This window comes from Mandrillus leucophaeus, unplaced genomic scaffold, assembly GCF_000951045.1.
Source record: "Mandrillus leucophaeus isolate KB7577 unplaced genomic scaffold, Mleu.le_1.0 Scaffold157, whole genome shotgun sequence".
Lineage (NCBI taxonomy): Eukaryota > Metazoa > Chordata > Mammalia > Primates > Cercopithecidae > Mandrillus > Mandrillus leucophaeus.
Genome location: NW_012101554.1, coordinates 781,188 through 795,261, shown reverse-complemented (window position 1 = coordinate 795,261; position 14,074 = coordinate 781,188). Strand labels below are relative to the sequence as shown.

At 46.8% G+C, this 14,074-nt stretch overlaps 1 protein-coding gene across 1 annotated transcript in view; it reads right to left on the bottom strand.

The window, feature by feature from the left end:
• Positions 1–13,104, bottom strand: part of CHST11 (carbohydrate (chondroitin 4) sulfotransferase 11) — a 182,732-nt gene extending 169,628 nt beyond the window's left edge. Inside the window, exon 1 of the mRNA XM_011975506.1 lies at positions 13,012–13,104. Coding sequence (XP_011830896.1) covers positions 13,012–13,021 — 10 coding nt within the window. The 5' untranslated portion in view covers positions 13,022–13,104. The remainder of the gene's footprint in view (positions 1–13,011) is intronic.
• Positions 13,105–14,074: the final 970 nt, after the last annotated feature.

Below are 14,074 nucleotides of genomic sequence, written 5' to 3'. Positions count from 1 at the left end.
GAAGAAGAAACAGGCAGGAAAGAAAGAGAAAACCAGCTTCTAGCAAAGGAAGATTTCCACGCTGTCCCTTCTCCAACAGCACAGCTGCCGTCTGTCTTCCCAACATTCAGGCATCTCCACATCCAGAAGGATCTAAATCATGCTAAAAAGTCTCCCCAGCAAGTGTTTTAAGAAAACAAGACAGACATCTAAAACTCATTGAAACGAAACCACTTACAAAAGATAGCATAATGGCTGCTTCAAAGACAGCAAGTTCTACCCAGCACCAGGCTTGGTAACACATTTTAAGATTCCGCAGACTTCTCCAGCAACAGTCAATGACCTTTTATTCCTAGTCCCTGGAAGCTGGGCTTCTGAGAACGGGCAGGTCCTTCCCCAGGAGGCTCCTCCCACTGGATAGGTCAGAGGCCCAGCCTCCCCAAAGCCTCTCCTAAATTATGTTATTTTTAGTGAAAATATCAGCATGAAGCAGAAAAGACAAGAGTTTACGGGTCCAGACAGAGATGGTACTTACAATTAATAAAAGAGGAGGAATTAAGTGAACTCCTCAAAACCCACCAACGTTGAAGCCACTAAGAGCTCTTTTTAAATGGCAATGAATTCTTTCCTTTTCATTTTTCTTGTTCACTCTGTGTAGCCCCTCATGCATTGTGTAAAGCATAGTCATGGGCTTGATCATTATTTGTTGGTGGGAGGAGGAAGGAGGAAGGGAGGGACGAAATGGGGAGAGAGGGAAGGAAGGAAAAAAGGAAGGTAGGAGGGAAGGAAAGAGAGCAGTAGAGAGGGAGAGAAGGAAAGAGGGAAGGAGGAAAGGAGAAGGAAAGGGAGGGGAGGAGGCGAAGGAAGGGAAGAAAGAGAGAGGAAAAGAGGAAGGAAAGGAAAGAGGAAAGGAAAAAAGGAAGCAGAGAAGGAGGAAGGAGGGAAGAAGGGAGGCAAGGAAGAAGGGAAGGAAGGAGAGAGGAAAAAAAGAGAGATAGGGGAAGAATAAATGGGGCTTTCTGCTCAAGTATACCTAGGCAGTTTTCTTATGGTTCAAGGTGCAACAATGGCATGAGTGAAAAAAGGAAAACTAGATTCTTCCATGAGCCTAAAGAACTCACCTGCTCCACAGAGGCAGCAAATGGAGAGCAGGACATTCCCTGGAACAGACAGCCTGGGTTTGAATACTGGCTCTACTACTACCGGCTGTGTGACCTTAGGGAAACTACCTAACCTCTCTGTGCCTCTGCTTCTTTGTCTGTAAAATGGGAATGAGAGGCATCTAACTTCCTGGGTTGGATGTGAAGATTAAAGGAGTAACTACTATGTGCAAAATGCTTAAAAGTGTGCCTGGCAAAAAGCCAGAGTTTAAAAGTGTAGGTGACAAATTTCAGAAGCTATTTAAGATCCCCTTGGGAGGAAGGCAGAAACTTCTCTATTCGTGGCTATCAAGGGGCCTGATGAGGAGAAACCAGACCTCAAGCAGGGTGCAGCTCAAATGACTGGGAGGGCTGGCTGCAGGGGGTAAGCCCAGGGACCTCTGCTCAGAAGTTAATCTGAGGTCGGGAAAGGGAGGAGAGTCATCCACAAGCAGCTGATGACATCTGGAAGGTCTCCGGAGGAACAACTGCTGCTCAGGTGAGCCTCTGTTGACTTGTCACTTTGAGCCACATGGAAACTCTGCAAGTCAATCATCAATGCCCAGAAACAAGATGCCATGTTTTCTCTTTCCTTTTCCTTGACTTCCTAGGGCAGGGGTCAGCAGAATTTTCTGTAAGGGACCAGACAGTATTTAGGCTTTGCACCCTGCAGCCTCTGTCATAACTCTTCCGCAGGACCATCATGGTGTGAAAGCCTTACCAAAAGATACCGAAATGAATGGGTGTGGCCAGGCGCCAACAAAACTTCACTGATGAACACGGAAATCTGGGAAAATGTCATCTAATTTTCATGTGTCAGAAAATATTATTCTTCTTTTGAGTTTTTTCCACCAATGAACAAAAATGGGCAGTGGGCCAGCTTCGGCCCTTGGGCTAGAGTTTGCCAACCCCTGCCCTAGAGAACCGCTCCAGGTCTTCTCAGGGTCAGTAGTACAAGCTCCAAACATGCCCACAGTCTTCCCTGCGGAGGGCAGAATCACAGGCAAATGTCAATACATTAAAGCCATTAGAATTTGATCAGGCTGTACAGAGAAACACTGGTTCTTTGTTCCTCCAGTTGCCCCAAGAAGAGGGAAAAAAAAATTCTATGTTGTGTTTTTCTTTAATTTATGACTTCATTTTTCATTTCCACCAAAAAGGAGGTAAACTGTTAAATGCACGCAAGTTGCCCTTGGTGCACAATGACATAGCAACACTTCGGAGAAGTAAAAACAGCCATAAAACTCGTAAAATTATGCCCACGCCGGGCAAGATTAAATTCTCCCTATGGCGGCAGACAGGCTCATCGAGGCCCATGGCTCCGGGACCGCCGCGGTGAAAAACCTACCATGGAATCCATTAAAAGTCTGCTTTTATGGGGGGCAGTATTATTTAATTGGTTTATTTTTCTAATACAAGGCCTTTAAAATGCTTTGACCGTGTGGGGCCTGAGCCTTGGGTTATTTGCCCACAGCCATCAGCCCTGCCCGTGACTTCACTGGGTGCCATGGGAACCGGCCGTGGCTCCCCAGACCACAAAAGCCAAAGGGGCCTTGTGTGCCTTTTATGGGAATGATAACAACCCCACCGTTTCTGGAGTGCTCACTGTGCACCAGGCAGTCGGTGCAGTGGGATCCTTCCCACGGGGAAGGAAGTACCTGCATTTTACAGATAACCCCTCCGCGCCTCCCTTTACTGCAGGCACTTGGCCAAGGTCAAGGCCATGTCAGTGGAAAGGAGCCAAGCTGAGCCTCGAGACTGACAGGCGCTGCCCAACCTGTGAGCCAAGGGTCACCTCCCAACTCAGCTAGGCCAGCCGGCCATGAGGATACAGACCACTGAGTCAAGGCCCGCCCCGCCCACCAGGGTGGGAGGCTTGGGCCAGCACTTTGTCTCTCCTCAAGAGAAAAGAAGGAGCCAGACGACTCAGGAGAAGCCCAGTGATCTGTGGAAGGAAGAGAAGGAGAGTGAAGAAAAGATAAAGTTCCCCAAATCCTCCATGTCACGTTCCAAAAACTAGAGTTTCTCAATGTGCGCTCTACTTACTTTGCCCATCATATTGCTTGTTAAAAAAGCAGATTTCTGGGCACATTCTCGGGCTTCCTCCCAGAGATGTTGAATCAGAAGGAAGGGCAGATGGAAGTGAAGGCCCAGGAATCTGCATTTTAATAAGACTTCCCCACCATGGGGAAGACACGTACAAATTATACTCTTTATGCTTTCTGATTCTTGAGCATCCAATTATAGAATAAACAATTTCCACACCACCGGGCTCCATCTACCTCAGAAGACACTGTAGCATCTACAGTAAGAGCTGTGGACCATCTCCTACTGCTGATGTTGCGTGAAGGTTTGGACCCTCCCTAGAAGTTAAGCCCCACTGTACCCTCTCAGGTTTAGACCACAGGGTCTTTCGGTTTCCAGGGGCCACACATGACTTCTGGGCTAGTCATATGCAAATGGTAACAATGAGGACCTACTCTGTTGTCTGGGATGCAAAGGAAGGACTAGCAATTATGCACATGAGTATATTCACCCCGCATGTATCTTACAAGTGGTGTTAGGGGAGTTTGAGTAACCAAGGCCCAGACGGTGGCAGCTAACGTTCAGAGGGCATCAATGCTTCACCAAGCAGTTCACACATTTAATCCCCACAACAGTCCCACGGCGCGGGTACCACTACCGTCCTCACTTCACTGATGAGAATACCGGGGCACAGCAGGGTTAGGTAACTTGCCCAGGTCTCATGACTAGAAAGAGGTGGAGATGGGATTCTGCCTTAGATAGCCCATGGTCTCAGCTGCCACACTGGGTCACCTCTTCACTGACAGGTAAGTCAAACATCCCCATAGTCTCCTCCAGGCCTGAGATCTGCTTGGCTGGCCACTTCTAGGACAAGTCAAAATGTAATAGGATTCATTGAAATGCTGTGATGGCAAACTATTAATTAATGGTTTTATTACACTCATTCATTCGACAAGTTTTTATCACGCACCTACGATGTGCGGGGCAACTCGCCAGGCACTGGGTTTGGGGGATAGAGCCTCTCTCTAACCTATTCATGTTGTTGCTGTAGTGCCTGGCATGTAGTAGGTACTCAAAAGGTTGATGAATGATAGAGGATTTAACACTTCCTTTAAGAGCATCAGAGAGGTTTAGTTCTTGCTATATATGGAGAAAACTGCCAGTAGTATTAGGCTACGGTTATTTTTTTTTTCCTTTGAAAAATGAAAGGTCTGATGATCAAAAGCCCCGTAAAAGAAATCCCTGAGGCCCCGAGGACATTTAACGGCAGCCTTCTGCTGTCCACCCCGCCCACTGGGAGTTTTATTTAGCCACAACACTTGTTTTCTCCTCTCTAAACTCAAATCAATGGGATTAAAGGTTTTTTTTTTTAAACAACCTAATTAGCTCAATTTACAGTATGATTTCTTGGACCCAGAAACAGTTCCACATCTCCTACGATACATAAATGAAGCTAAAATTAAACTCAAGCCGCTTGTGTGTGTTTCATTATAATGAAGAGCACGTTGTTTTCAAGTGGACACTCCATTCCCAGTCTGCTAACTGAGAGCAGTCCGTGGAGAGCTGGCTCAGGACAAAGGAATCAAGCCCACCTAGTTCTCTGGGCGACTCCCTGTGACCCTCTCAGTGCTGCTGGAATGCAAGAGAGCTGCTGGATTGTTAATTCAGGTCTGAAGACATAGAACTGAAATACTGCAGGACCCTAGGTAGGAATTTGCCTCTCATGCATGTCCTAAAACCAAAGACATTTAGAATTCCAAGGGATTCGAGTATAGGCCAATCCCCTCGATTTACAGAAGAAACTCGGAGACCTTACACGCTTGCCCAAAGTGCCCAGTGTAGCTAGCAGCAGAGCCAGGGCCAGAAGTCATATCTTACAAAATAAACTACCACGTAGTGGGAATGTACCATGTATCTGATGCCTGACACAATGCTCAGCCCTTTTCTCACATTGTTTCATTGAATCCTGATAAAACCCCTTTAAGTTAGATGTAATAATGATGTCATCTACTCCCATTTTGCACTTGAGAAAACTGAAGCCCAGAGAGGTTAAGTAACCTGTCCAAGATCACACAGCCAGCAAGCAGCAAGGGCAAGTATCTAATTGACAACCCATGTCTGTTTATTTCTAGCACTGGTGCTCTTCACCGTGCTGTCTCGAAAGGCAGTAAAAGATGCTTTTACCCTTACAACTCCTACCATTTTTGGGCTGTCACTTCCCTCAACGTTTCAAAATGAAGCACTGCTGTACTAAATCACCCAAGTCCAGATGGGTCTCTGCTCCTTCTGCTGGCAAAACAACTCTAATACTCGGTTGACTTCGGACGCTTTCCAAATCTGACTTGCTAACAGGCTGGGCATGATTCATCTGCTCCACACTCAGAGAGTGCAGGGCAGCAATGCACTTGCAGAAATGTTTTTTCCAAATGCACAAATTCATGCCGGAGCCCTAGCAGTGTGCCCCAGACCATCCGTCAAGACAGAACAGTGTCTGATTCAACCTCATCAAGTTAGAAGGGTGAGCAATGCCCAGCTCCCTCAGCGGGAGCTGCTCCTGCAAGGACAGGCAATTCTGTTTTGCACCCGGGGGACCCAAAGTCAGCCCTCAAAGGACACTGAGTCTCCCAGCTCTCCCTCATCCTCTTCTGAGCTCACTGTGATGAAATGAGTGCTAAAACCAAGTAAGTTCCAGGTAAACCAAGATGAGTTGCTCACCCAGCAAAACCCTTTGGAAGAAGCAGGTTCAACCAGAATTGGATTCAAGTCCTGGTTTTACCCATTAACTAGCCTTGGGACGTTGGGTCAACTTCCTAATCTCTGAAACTCAGCTATGTAACGCGGTTAATAATGCCTGTATCATAGGGTGGTGGTGGGAATGAAGTGAACACGTAAACTAGCCTGGTCCATGGCACTCAAAAACTGTCCACGTGGAAAGCCACAGAGCTGGATCCCACCCCTAGCTCTGCCACCAAACTAAGATCCTCACTTTGAACAAGGTCTCCCTGGGCCTCCGTTTTCTCCTTGGTCAGGTGAAGAGGTTCAACCATGTGATCGCTAAGAATCTAATTAGCTCAAATTACAGTATGATTTCTTGGACCCAGAAACAGTTCCACATCTCCCACGATACATAAATGAAGCTAAAATTAAACTCGAGCCGCTTGTGTGTGTTTCATTATAATGAAGAGCACGTTGTTTTCAAGTGGACCCTCCATTCCCAGTCCGCTAACTGAGAGCAGCCCATGGAGAGCTGGCTCTAACTCTAACCTCCTAACTTCCAAGCACAGGGCAGCGGAAGTTAACCATGGTAGAACCATGGGTTAAACAAGCCCTAGAATTGCTCAGGTTTGGGGAGTCAGGGTGGAAGGAGCGGTGGGTGGGGAGCAGTGAAACAGTAATCACGTGGGAGGAAAGAATTTGAGGCCAGGAGAGGCAGGGAACGGAAAAGCCACACCTGGCTGTGAGAACAATCTCTACCCGGTTTACAATCCACCAGCGTTTTAAAACCCCTGCTAGTGAGGTTTTTATCATTTTGCAATAATAACACAGAAATAGTGACATCCCCTCCAAGAAAAAACCTTACACAGAAGCAGAGCTGGTAGTCTGTAGCTCAGCGGGGCGTGGGCCACACGGGTAGCTTTTAGGACAAACTCCTTGTCTCAGTAACCCAGCTGCAACCTGAAGCTCTCCCAGGAGGAACTCAGAGTTAGGGGATCTCAGAGTGGGAAGAATCTGACCCCTAACAGAGGCACCTTGAAGCTCTCCTTAGCAATGACTTACATTACTTTGAGTTCAGCACTGCCAACACTCTCCTTTTATTTTACTTTTTAATTTTTTGAGACAGGGTCTCACTCTGTCACCCACGCAGGAGGGCAGTAGCCCAATCTCAACCTCTATGTCCCAGGCTCAAGTGATCTTCCCACCTCAGCCTCCCCAGTGCCTGGGACTACAGGCATATGCCACTATGCCCAGATAATTTTTGCAATTGTTTTGTGGAAACAGTTTTGCCATGTTGCCCAGGCCGGTCTCGAACTCCTGCATTCAAGCAATCCTCCCACCTTGGTCTCCCAGAGTGCTGGGATTACAGGCGTGAGCCACCTCGTCAAGCTCTACTCTCCTTTTAAATGCAAAGGAAGGAACTCCCTTCTAACACTAGAACCCAAGCGCACTGTTTGAGTCGCTTTCTGGAAGGAATACCAGAACCGGAGGCAAGAGAAGAAAGAGCAGAATAAAAGGGGGAGAGCGGGGAGAAGAGGGGGGAGAGTACTGAAGCCCGAAGGCTTCTACATCACAGTTTGGCTTAGACTTGGTTCAATCCTAAACCGTTCTCATAAATATGAGAGGTAAACAGAAGCCAGTAAGTCCTCCCGAAAACTACATCTGAAGCTAATCCACTCTGAGATTTAAAAATACCCAGGAACCTCTGTCTCCGTGAGATTTCATTTTATTACAAGGATCCTGTAGCTCTTTGAATCCACACTCATATTTGGAGTCTGAGGGTTTCTTAGCCCTCATCTGGTCACTCCTGCTCATTTGCAGAGCAAAATACTGGGCCCAGTGTGGGGACAGAATGGCCAGAGGTCCCACAGCAGGGCTGGAGATCACCCCTGGGCCTAGCCAAGCCCCTCGCCTGCCAGGTTTGCCCCTCTCGACATGTCCACGGCCTAAGTGCTCCGTGCACAGCAGGTACTCGGTACGCTTGTGTCAAATGAATAAAAACAACAGAACAAGTGATCTGAGGATTTAACCAAAGGTACTCTACTAAAGGGTATCACTTACTTACAGCAAACGAACAAAGAAAAGGAGTTAGCATGTGCTCTCCTGACAGATTCTTCCCAAAGTGCCAATGCTTCCTTAAAGTGTTTCAATTACCTTCTTAGGCAAAGTAGTTACATCAAAAAGAAAAATTAATATGATATACTGTTGTGGTGCTGTGATGTGCCTTAAATGAACTCTCCAAGTACCCAGTCAACATGAGCCTTTATTACTGTCTCTCTCTATTACTTACGGCCAAGCCAGGAGGGAGGTGGTATCACACCCATTTTACAGACAAGGAAGCTGAGGCTCAAAGAAGTTAAGAAGTGACCCAGTGACATAGCTAGTGAATGGCAGAGTTGGGATTCAAACCCACACACCTGCATGCTTTCCCCCACTCCTGGGAAATGGGACATGTCACAGCTTATAGATGTTGGGGACTGATAGAGACCAAGCAAATAGGCAATCCCAAATGTTGACCCAGTATTCTCCCACCAATCAGACCCTTAGGAGCTTTACAAAACATTCAGCACGCTTGTATTCACAAGTGACTTTCCAGGAGCCGTGAAACAGTGAGGTGAAAATAGGGTTCAGCCTAACCTGTCATTCATGCCATTATCAAACTTAAGTTTTCCAACTTCCCATTCCTCCTCTCACCCAGTCCCTCCCACAGGGACAATTCAGAGCCTTTAAAACCATTCCCAAATCTCTTTCTCCTTACTGGAGACCCTATAAGCAAATTCACTGAAGAATACTGAGGGATTTGGGGTTGATTTGATTAGAGAATAATCTGAACCTATATCATAGCCATTCCCACGTCGGTCTCTCCTACTCCAGCTCCTCCAAGCAAGAGCCCCTCCCGACGCCCAGCCTGTAGAAGGTGGTTGTAGAACTAAAGTGAATTAAACTTGGCAGATGAAAGTCATGGGTGTAAATCTAAGAATTACGTGAATGTGCTTAGTATAGCTTGGGAAAAGATGCAGCTTCATCTAAGAGCCGTGAGATTTACTGACATGGAAGCCTTCCAGTGGGGGCTCTTATACTCAGCTTTGAAGAATATACTGTATACATTAAAATATTTACCAACCAGGAGAAGAACTGGGCCACCAAATGGAGTCCCCCAAACCGATGGCCCCAGCAGCCAACCCATTCCCTCTTTTAGAGAATTCTGGCCGATCTGCAGACATATGCCCAGAGCGCATGCCTGCTTCCGAAAGTACAAGATCCCTGTCCAAGTACAAATCTGTTGTCAGCCTGACGGGCTAGTGCACCATCAGGCACATCTAAGACAAAAAGAGCTCTTCAGAGACCACCTGGTCCAATGACTTCCACACAAGGAAAGAGAATGAATCTATGTGGTTAGGGAAAGTATCCTCAAAACTGATTCTGACTGAGCAAAAGAAATGGCAGGACACAAAGTGCTATAATCTGGATGTTTGTGTCCCCCCAAAATACTAACCCCCAAGATAATCATTTTAGAGGGTGGGGCCTTTGGAAGGTGATTTGGTCATGGGGGGTAGAGACCTCATAAATGGGATTAGTGCCCTTATAAAAGAAGCCCCTAAAAAGACCACTTACCCCCTCCACCACGTGAGGACACAGCAAGAAGGGACTACCTATGAACCAGAAAGCAGGGCCTCACCAGACACCAAATCTACCAATGCCTTGGTCTTGGGCTTCTCAGCCTCCAGAACTGTGAGAAATACATTTCTGTTCTGTATAAGCCACCCAGTTCATGGTATTTTGTTACAGCACCCTGAACAGATTAAGACACAAAGCTCAAACGTAATCTTCCTGGCCAGTGGGGTACGCTGTCCACCCACTTGAGAGCATGAGAGACGAGAAGGGAGAAGAGAGAAAGGGACAGTAAGGGAGAGAAGGGGAAGGGAGGAGAGAAGGGGAAGAGAGGAGAGGAGATGGCAGGGGAGGGGAGCGGAAGGGAGGGGAGGGGAGGAGGTGCCAGGTATTAAAAGATTAAACCACCACATCCCTAGGCCCATTTTACAGGTCAAGAAATGGACGTGCAGGATAGAAGGTGATCTGTTCAAGGACACACTGCTGGCTATAGGCCGAGTTGCAGCTAAAATGAAGACCTCCTGATTCCTGGCCTCATCCCTTTCTCCTTTTGCACGTGATTTACATATAAATATATATAGAAAACCAAGACAAGTTTTATTTTAGAAGTACTATCCTTACTATGTGTGACGAACTAACATTTCCTATTGTTCTTTTATAAAGTACTAATCACAACTCACTAAACCCATTTTACAACACACCAATGGGTCATGGTGCATGGTTTGAAAACGCCTGACTCAGATATCTGGAAAGAGTCAAGCCAAGGCCAGAGGTCCCACAGGTGTGCTTTCCAGCCCTGTTGTAGGACCTGTGGCCTTGACTTGACTCTTCCTTTAAGTTCAATTTGAGGGTGCTTATGAATGGAATACGTTAAACATTGATAAAGAGAACTCCTGGCTTCCACAGTTAAAATTTCCCTCCTACAATGTTCACCATCACAGTGGATGCCACCACCATGCCCTAGCTGTGAAGACCAAACAGCGAGGAATTATTCTTAAATTCTTTTTTCTGTCTGCTATGCCCCACCCATCAGCATGTCTCTGTCCTCACCACCCTGGTACAAGCCATCATCGCCTTCCCCTTGGGCTATGAGAAAAACCTCTTAACTGGTCTCCCTGTTGCCACCTTGGCCTCCCTACTCTATTCTCTACCAGCGGCCAGAATAATCTTCTAAAAACGTAAATCAGATCACAACAGCCTTCCTGCTCCAAAGACCTGCCACCATCTTAGAACAAAATCCAAAGTCTTTCCATGGCCCAGAGGCCCCCCATGATATAGCCCCACCTGCCTCTGCCCCTCCTCCTCTGCCATACTGGTCATCTTGCTCTTTCTCCAAAAAACCAAGCATGAGCCTCAGGGCCTTTGCACTCATTGCTCTGTCGGCCTGGAGCCCCTCTCCCAACACCAACAACTGCTCTCTTCTTTACTCTGCCCTCCAACTGCATCATCAGGTCCCCAGAGAGAGCTTCCCTGGACACACTGTCTCCCGTGGCCTCATTTCTCTCCTGTCCCTCCCCTTCTTTGCTGTATTCTTTTTTTTTTTAAAGACAGGGTCTTGTTCTGTCGCCCAGGCTACAGTAAAGTGGTGTGATATTGGCTCACTGCAACTTCCAACTCCCATGTTTGAGCGATTCTCATGCCTCAGCCTCCCAAGTAGCTGGGATTACAGGCGTGTGCCACCACGCCCAGCTAATTTTTGGCATTTTTAGTAGACAGGGTTTCACCATGTTGGCCAGGCTGGTCTCAAACTCCTGGCTTCAAGTGATCTGCCCGCCTCAGCCTCCCAAAGTGCTGGGATTACAGGTATAAGCCGCCGTGCCCCGCCTGCCATATTCTTCTTCAAGGCATTGATTCCCTCCTGTCTTTCTATCTTAAATGCTTTATTGGCTGTTGTCTATTTATTGCCACCACGAGACCCTAAGTTTCACGAGCAAAAGGACTTGGACTGTCTTGTTTAACACAATATCCTCAGTTCCTAAAAGGGGCCTAAATTCAGGGCTGAATGAATAAATGAATGAATGGAAGTGCCTTTCCCAAAAGACAGGAAACTAAACCATTTTGAAATACACTCACCCCAGTCCAAGGTCTTCTAAACTTTCCTGATAAGAGTCATCCGAGGTACTATTTAAAAAACATATATTCCCAGCCCTTCTGAATCAGATTCTCCTACAGAGGGGCCTGGGAAGCTTCAAGCTTGATGAGCACCCCAGGGGATTTGTATCTTGGAAGGGTCTGGGGACGCTGGACCAGCCAGACATGGGGAACAGGTGCACACATAGAGAGCACACGTGCAGGCCATCTGGAGAAGAGCAGAGGGAGAAACTGGTACCAGGTGGGGCCAATGAGGCCAGGGGCCTGGGCATAGGTACTTACAAGGGTCATGTGGCACCTAATAGCCAAGGGACGGGCCAGCGAGGGTGAGGCATCTTTATGTATTTATTTATTTATTTTTGAGACAGAGTCTTGTTTTGCCGCCCAGGCTGTAGTGCAGTGGCGCCATCTTGGCTCACTGCAGCCTCCTCCTCCTGGGTTCAAGCAATTCTCCTGCCTCAGCCTCTCGAGTAGCTGGGATTACAGGCATGTGCCACATGCCCACCTAATTTTTGTATTTTCATAGAGACGGAGTTTCACCATGTGGGCTAGGCTGGTCTTGAACTCCGGACCTCAGGTGATCCGCCTGCCCCAGCCTCCCAAAGTGCTGGGAACTTTAAGTCATCCAGACAAGGATTTGAGGCCAAACCGAGAAAGCATTCATCTGATTCTGTAGTCAAACTAGAACCCTTGAATCAGTTCTTCGAGGCAAGAAATAATACAACTGCAGTTTTGCTTTTTTGTTAATTGTAATAAAATACACATAACATAAAATTTGCCATTTTGACCACTTTCAGGTGTCCAAGTCAGTGCCATTAAGTACATTCACATTCTTGTGCAACTGTCACCAACTATATATCACTTTGTAATAACAACTCCCCATTCCCGTCTCTCTTGTCCATGGTAACCCCCATTCGAGTTCTGTCTCTATGAATTTGAATATTCTTTTTTTTTTTTCTTTTGAGACAAGGTCTTGCTGTGTCACCCAGGCTGGAGTGCAGTGGTACAATCTTGGCTCACTGCAACCTCTGCCTTCCAGTCTCAAGCAATCCTCCCACCTCAGCCTTCAGAGTAGCTGGGACTACAGACACAGGCCACCATCCCTGGCTAATTTTTGAATTTTTTATAGAGATGGGTTTTGCCATGTTGCCCAGGCTTGCCTTGATGGGTTTCACCATGTTGCCCATGCTTGCCTTGAATTCCTGGACTCAAGCAATCCACCCACCTCGGCCTCCCAAAGTGCTGGGATTACAGATGTGAGCCACCAAACCCAGCTGAATTAGAATATTCTAAGTACTTCACGCAAGTGGGATCATACACTGTCTGTCCTTTTGTGTCTGGCTTTTTTCACTTAGCGTAATGTCTTTTAAGTCCATCCACATTGTAGGATGTATAAGAATTTCCTTATTCTGACATATTGTTATTCTGAATAATATCCCATCATACATACCACTATCCATTCATCCACTGATGGGCATTAGGGTTGCTTCCAACTTCTGGCCACCGTGACTCATGCTGCTATGAACACGGTGTTCAGGTATCTGTCCAACTCCCGGCTGCGGTTTTGCTTTTTAAGCTGTTTTGCTGGGACATGGAGCAACACCCTGAGGCGGAGCCCAGAGGCTGCTGGTGAGCAGGTTGGCTGGTGGCCACCACTAACTGGCTTGATGGTTCAAAACCAGCCTGGTCAACGTGGTGAAGCCCTGTCTCTATGAAAATACAAAAATTAGCTGGGCATGGTAGTACACCAGCTTTCTACACTGAAAGCTGGTGCTGTGAGGATGGCAGGTGGGCAACGGAGCATGGCTGTCACATACAGAACTTTAGAACAGTGACCTTAGGTAAAACAATGCCAGGAGGGACTTCAGTCAACTCTCACTTAACTAAGTCTTAAAGCTGTTTGTGAGCCCGAGGACAGGCAAGGAAGGAATCAAGACATAATGAAGCCATCTGGGTGGGTCTGGTCTTTGGTGGCAAGACATTGGAATGAGCCAGTCTGTGACTCAAGTCTGGGTCATAGGCTGCAGGAACCCACTCAGAGCAGAGCTCGGCTCTGAAGAAAGCAGCTTCAGGCTTCTGAGGCTGCAACCCGAAAAGTGGCTTGAGAAGGTGACCCCAATATTGTTTGAGATGCCAAAATTGTTTTCTTAAAAACCTGGGATGATTTCAAATGAAGTGCAAAAAAATGTCCAGAACTGGTAAGTACACAGACACAGAAAGTAGACCAGCAATTGCCTAAGGCCAGGGGTGGGGATGGCAAGTGACAATAAATAGACACAGAGTTTCTTTCCAGGGTGATGGAAATGTTCTAAAATTAGACTGTGGGGACGCACTCTATAAATACGCTAAAATTCATTGAATTCTACACTGAAAGTGGGTGAATTTTACATGTAAATAATATTTCAATAAGACTGCTTTTAAAATAAGTATAGAGATGTTTAAGAATAAACCCATAATATTAATATTTTCAAGATTTTGACCTGCTTGAATAGATCTACATTGCAATACACTAT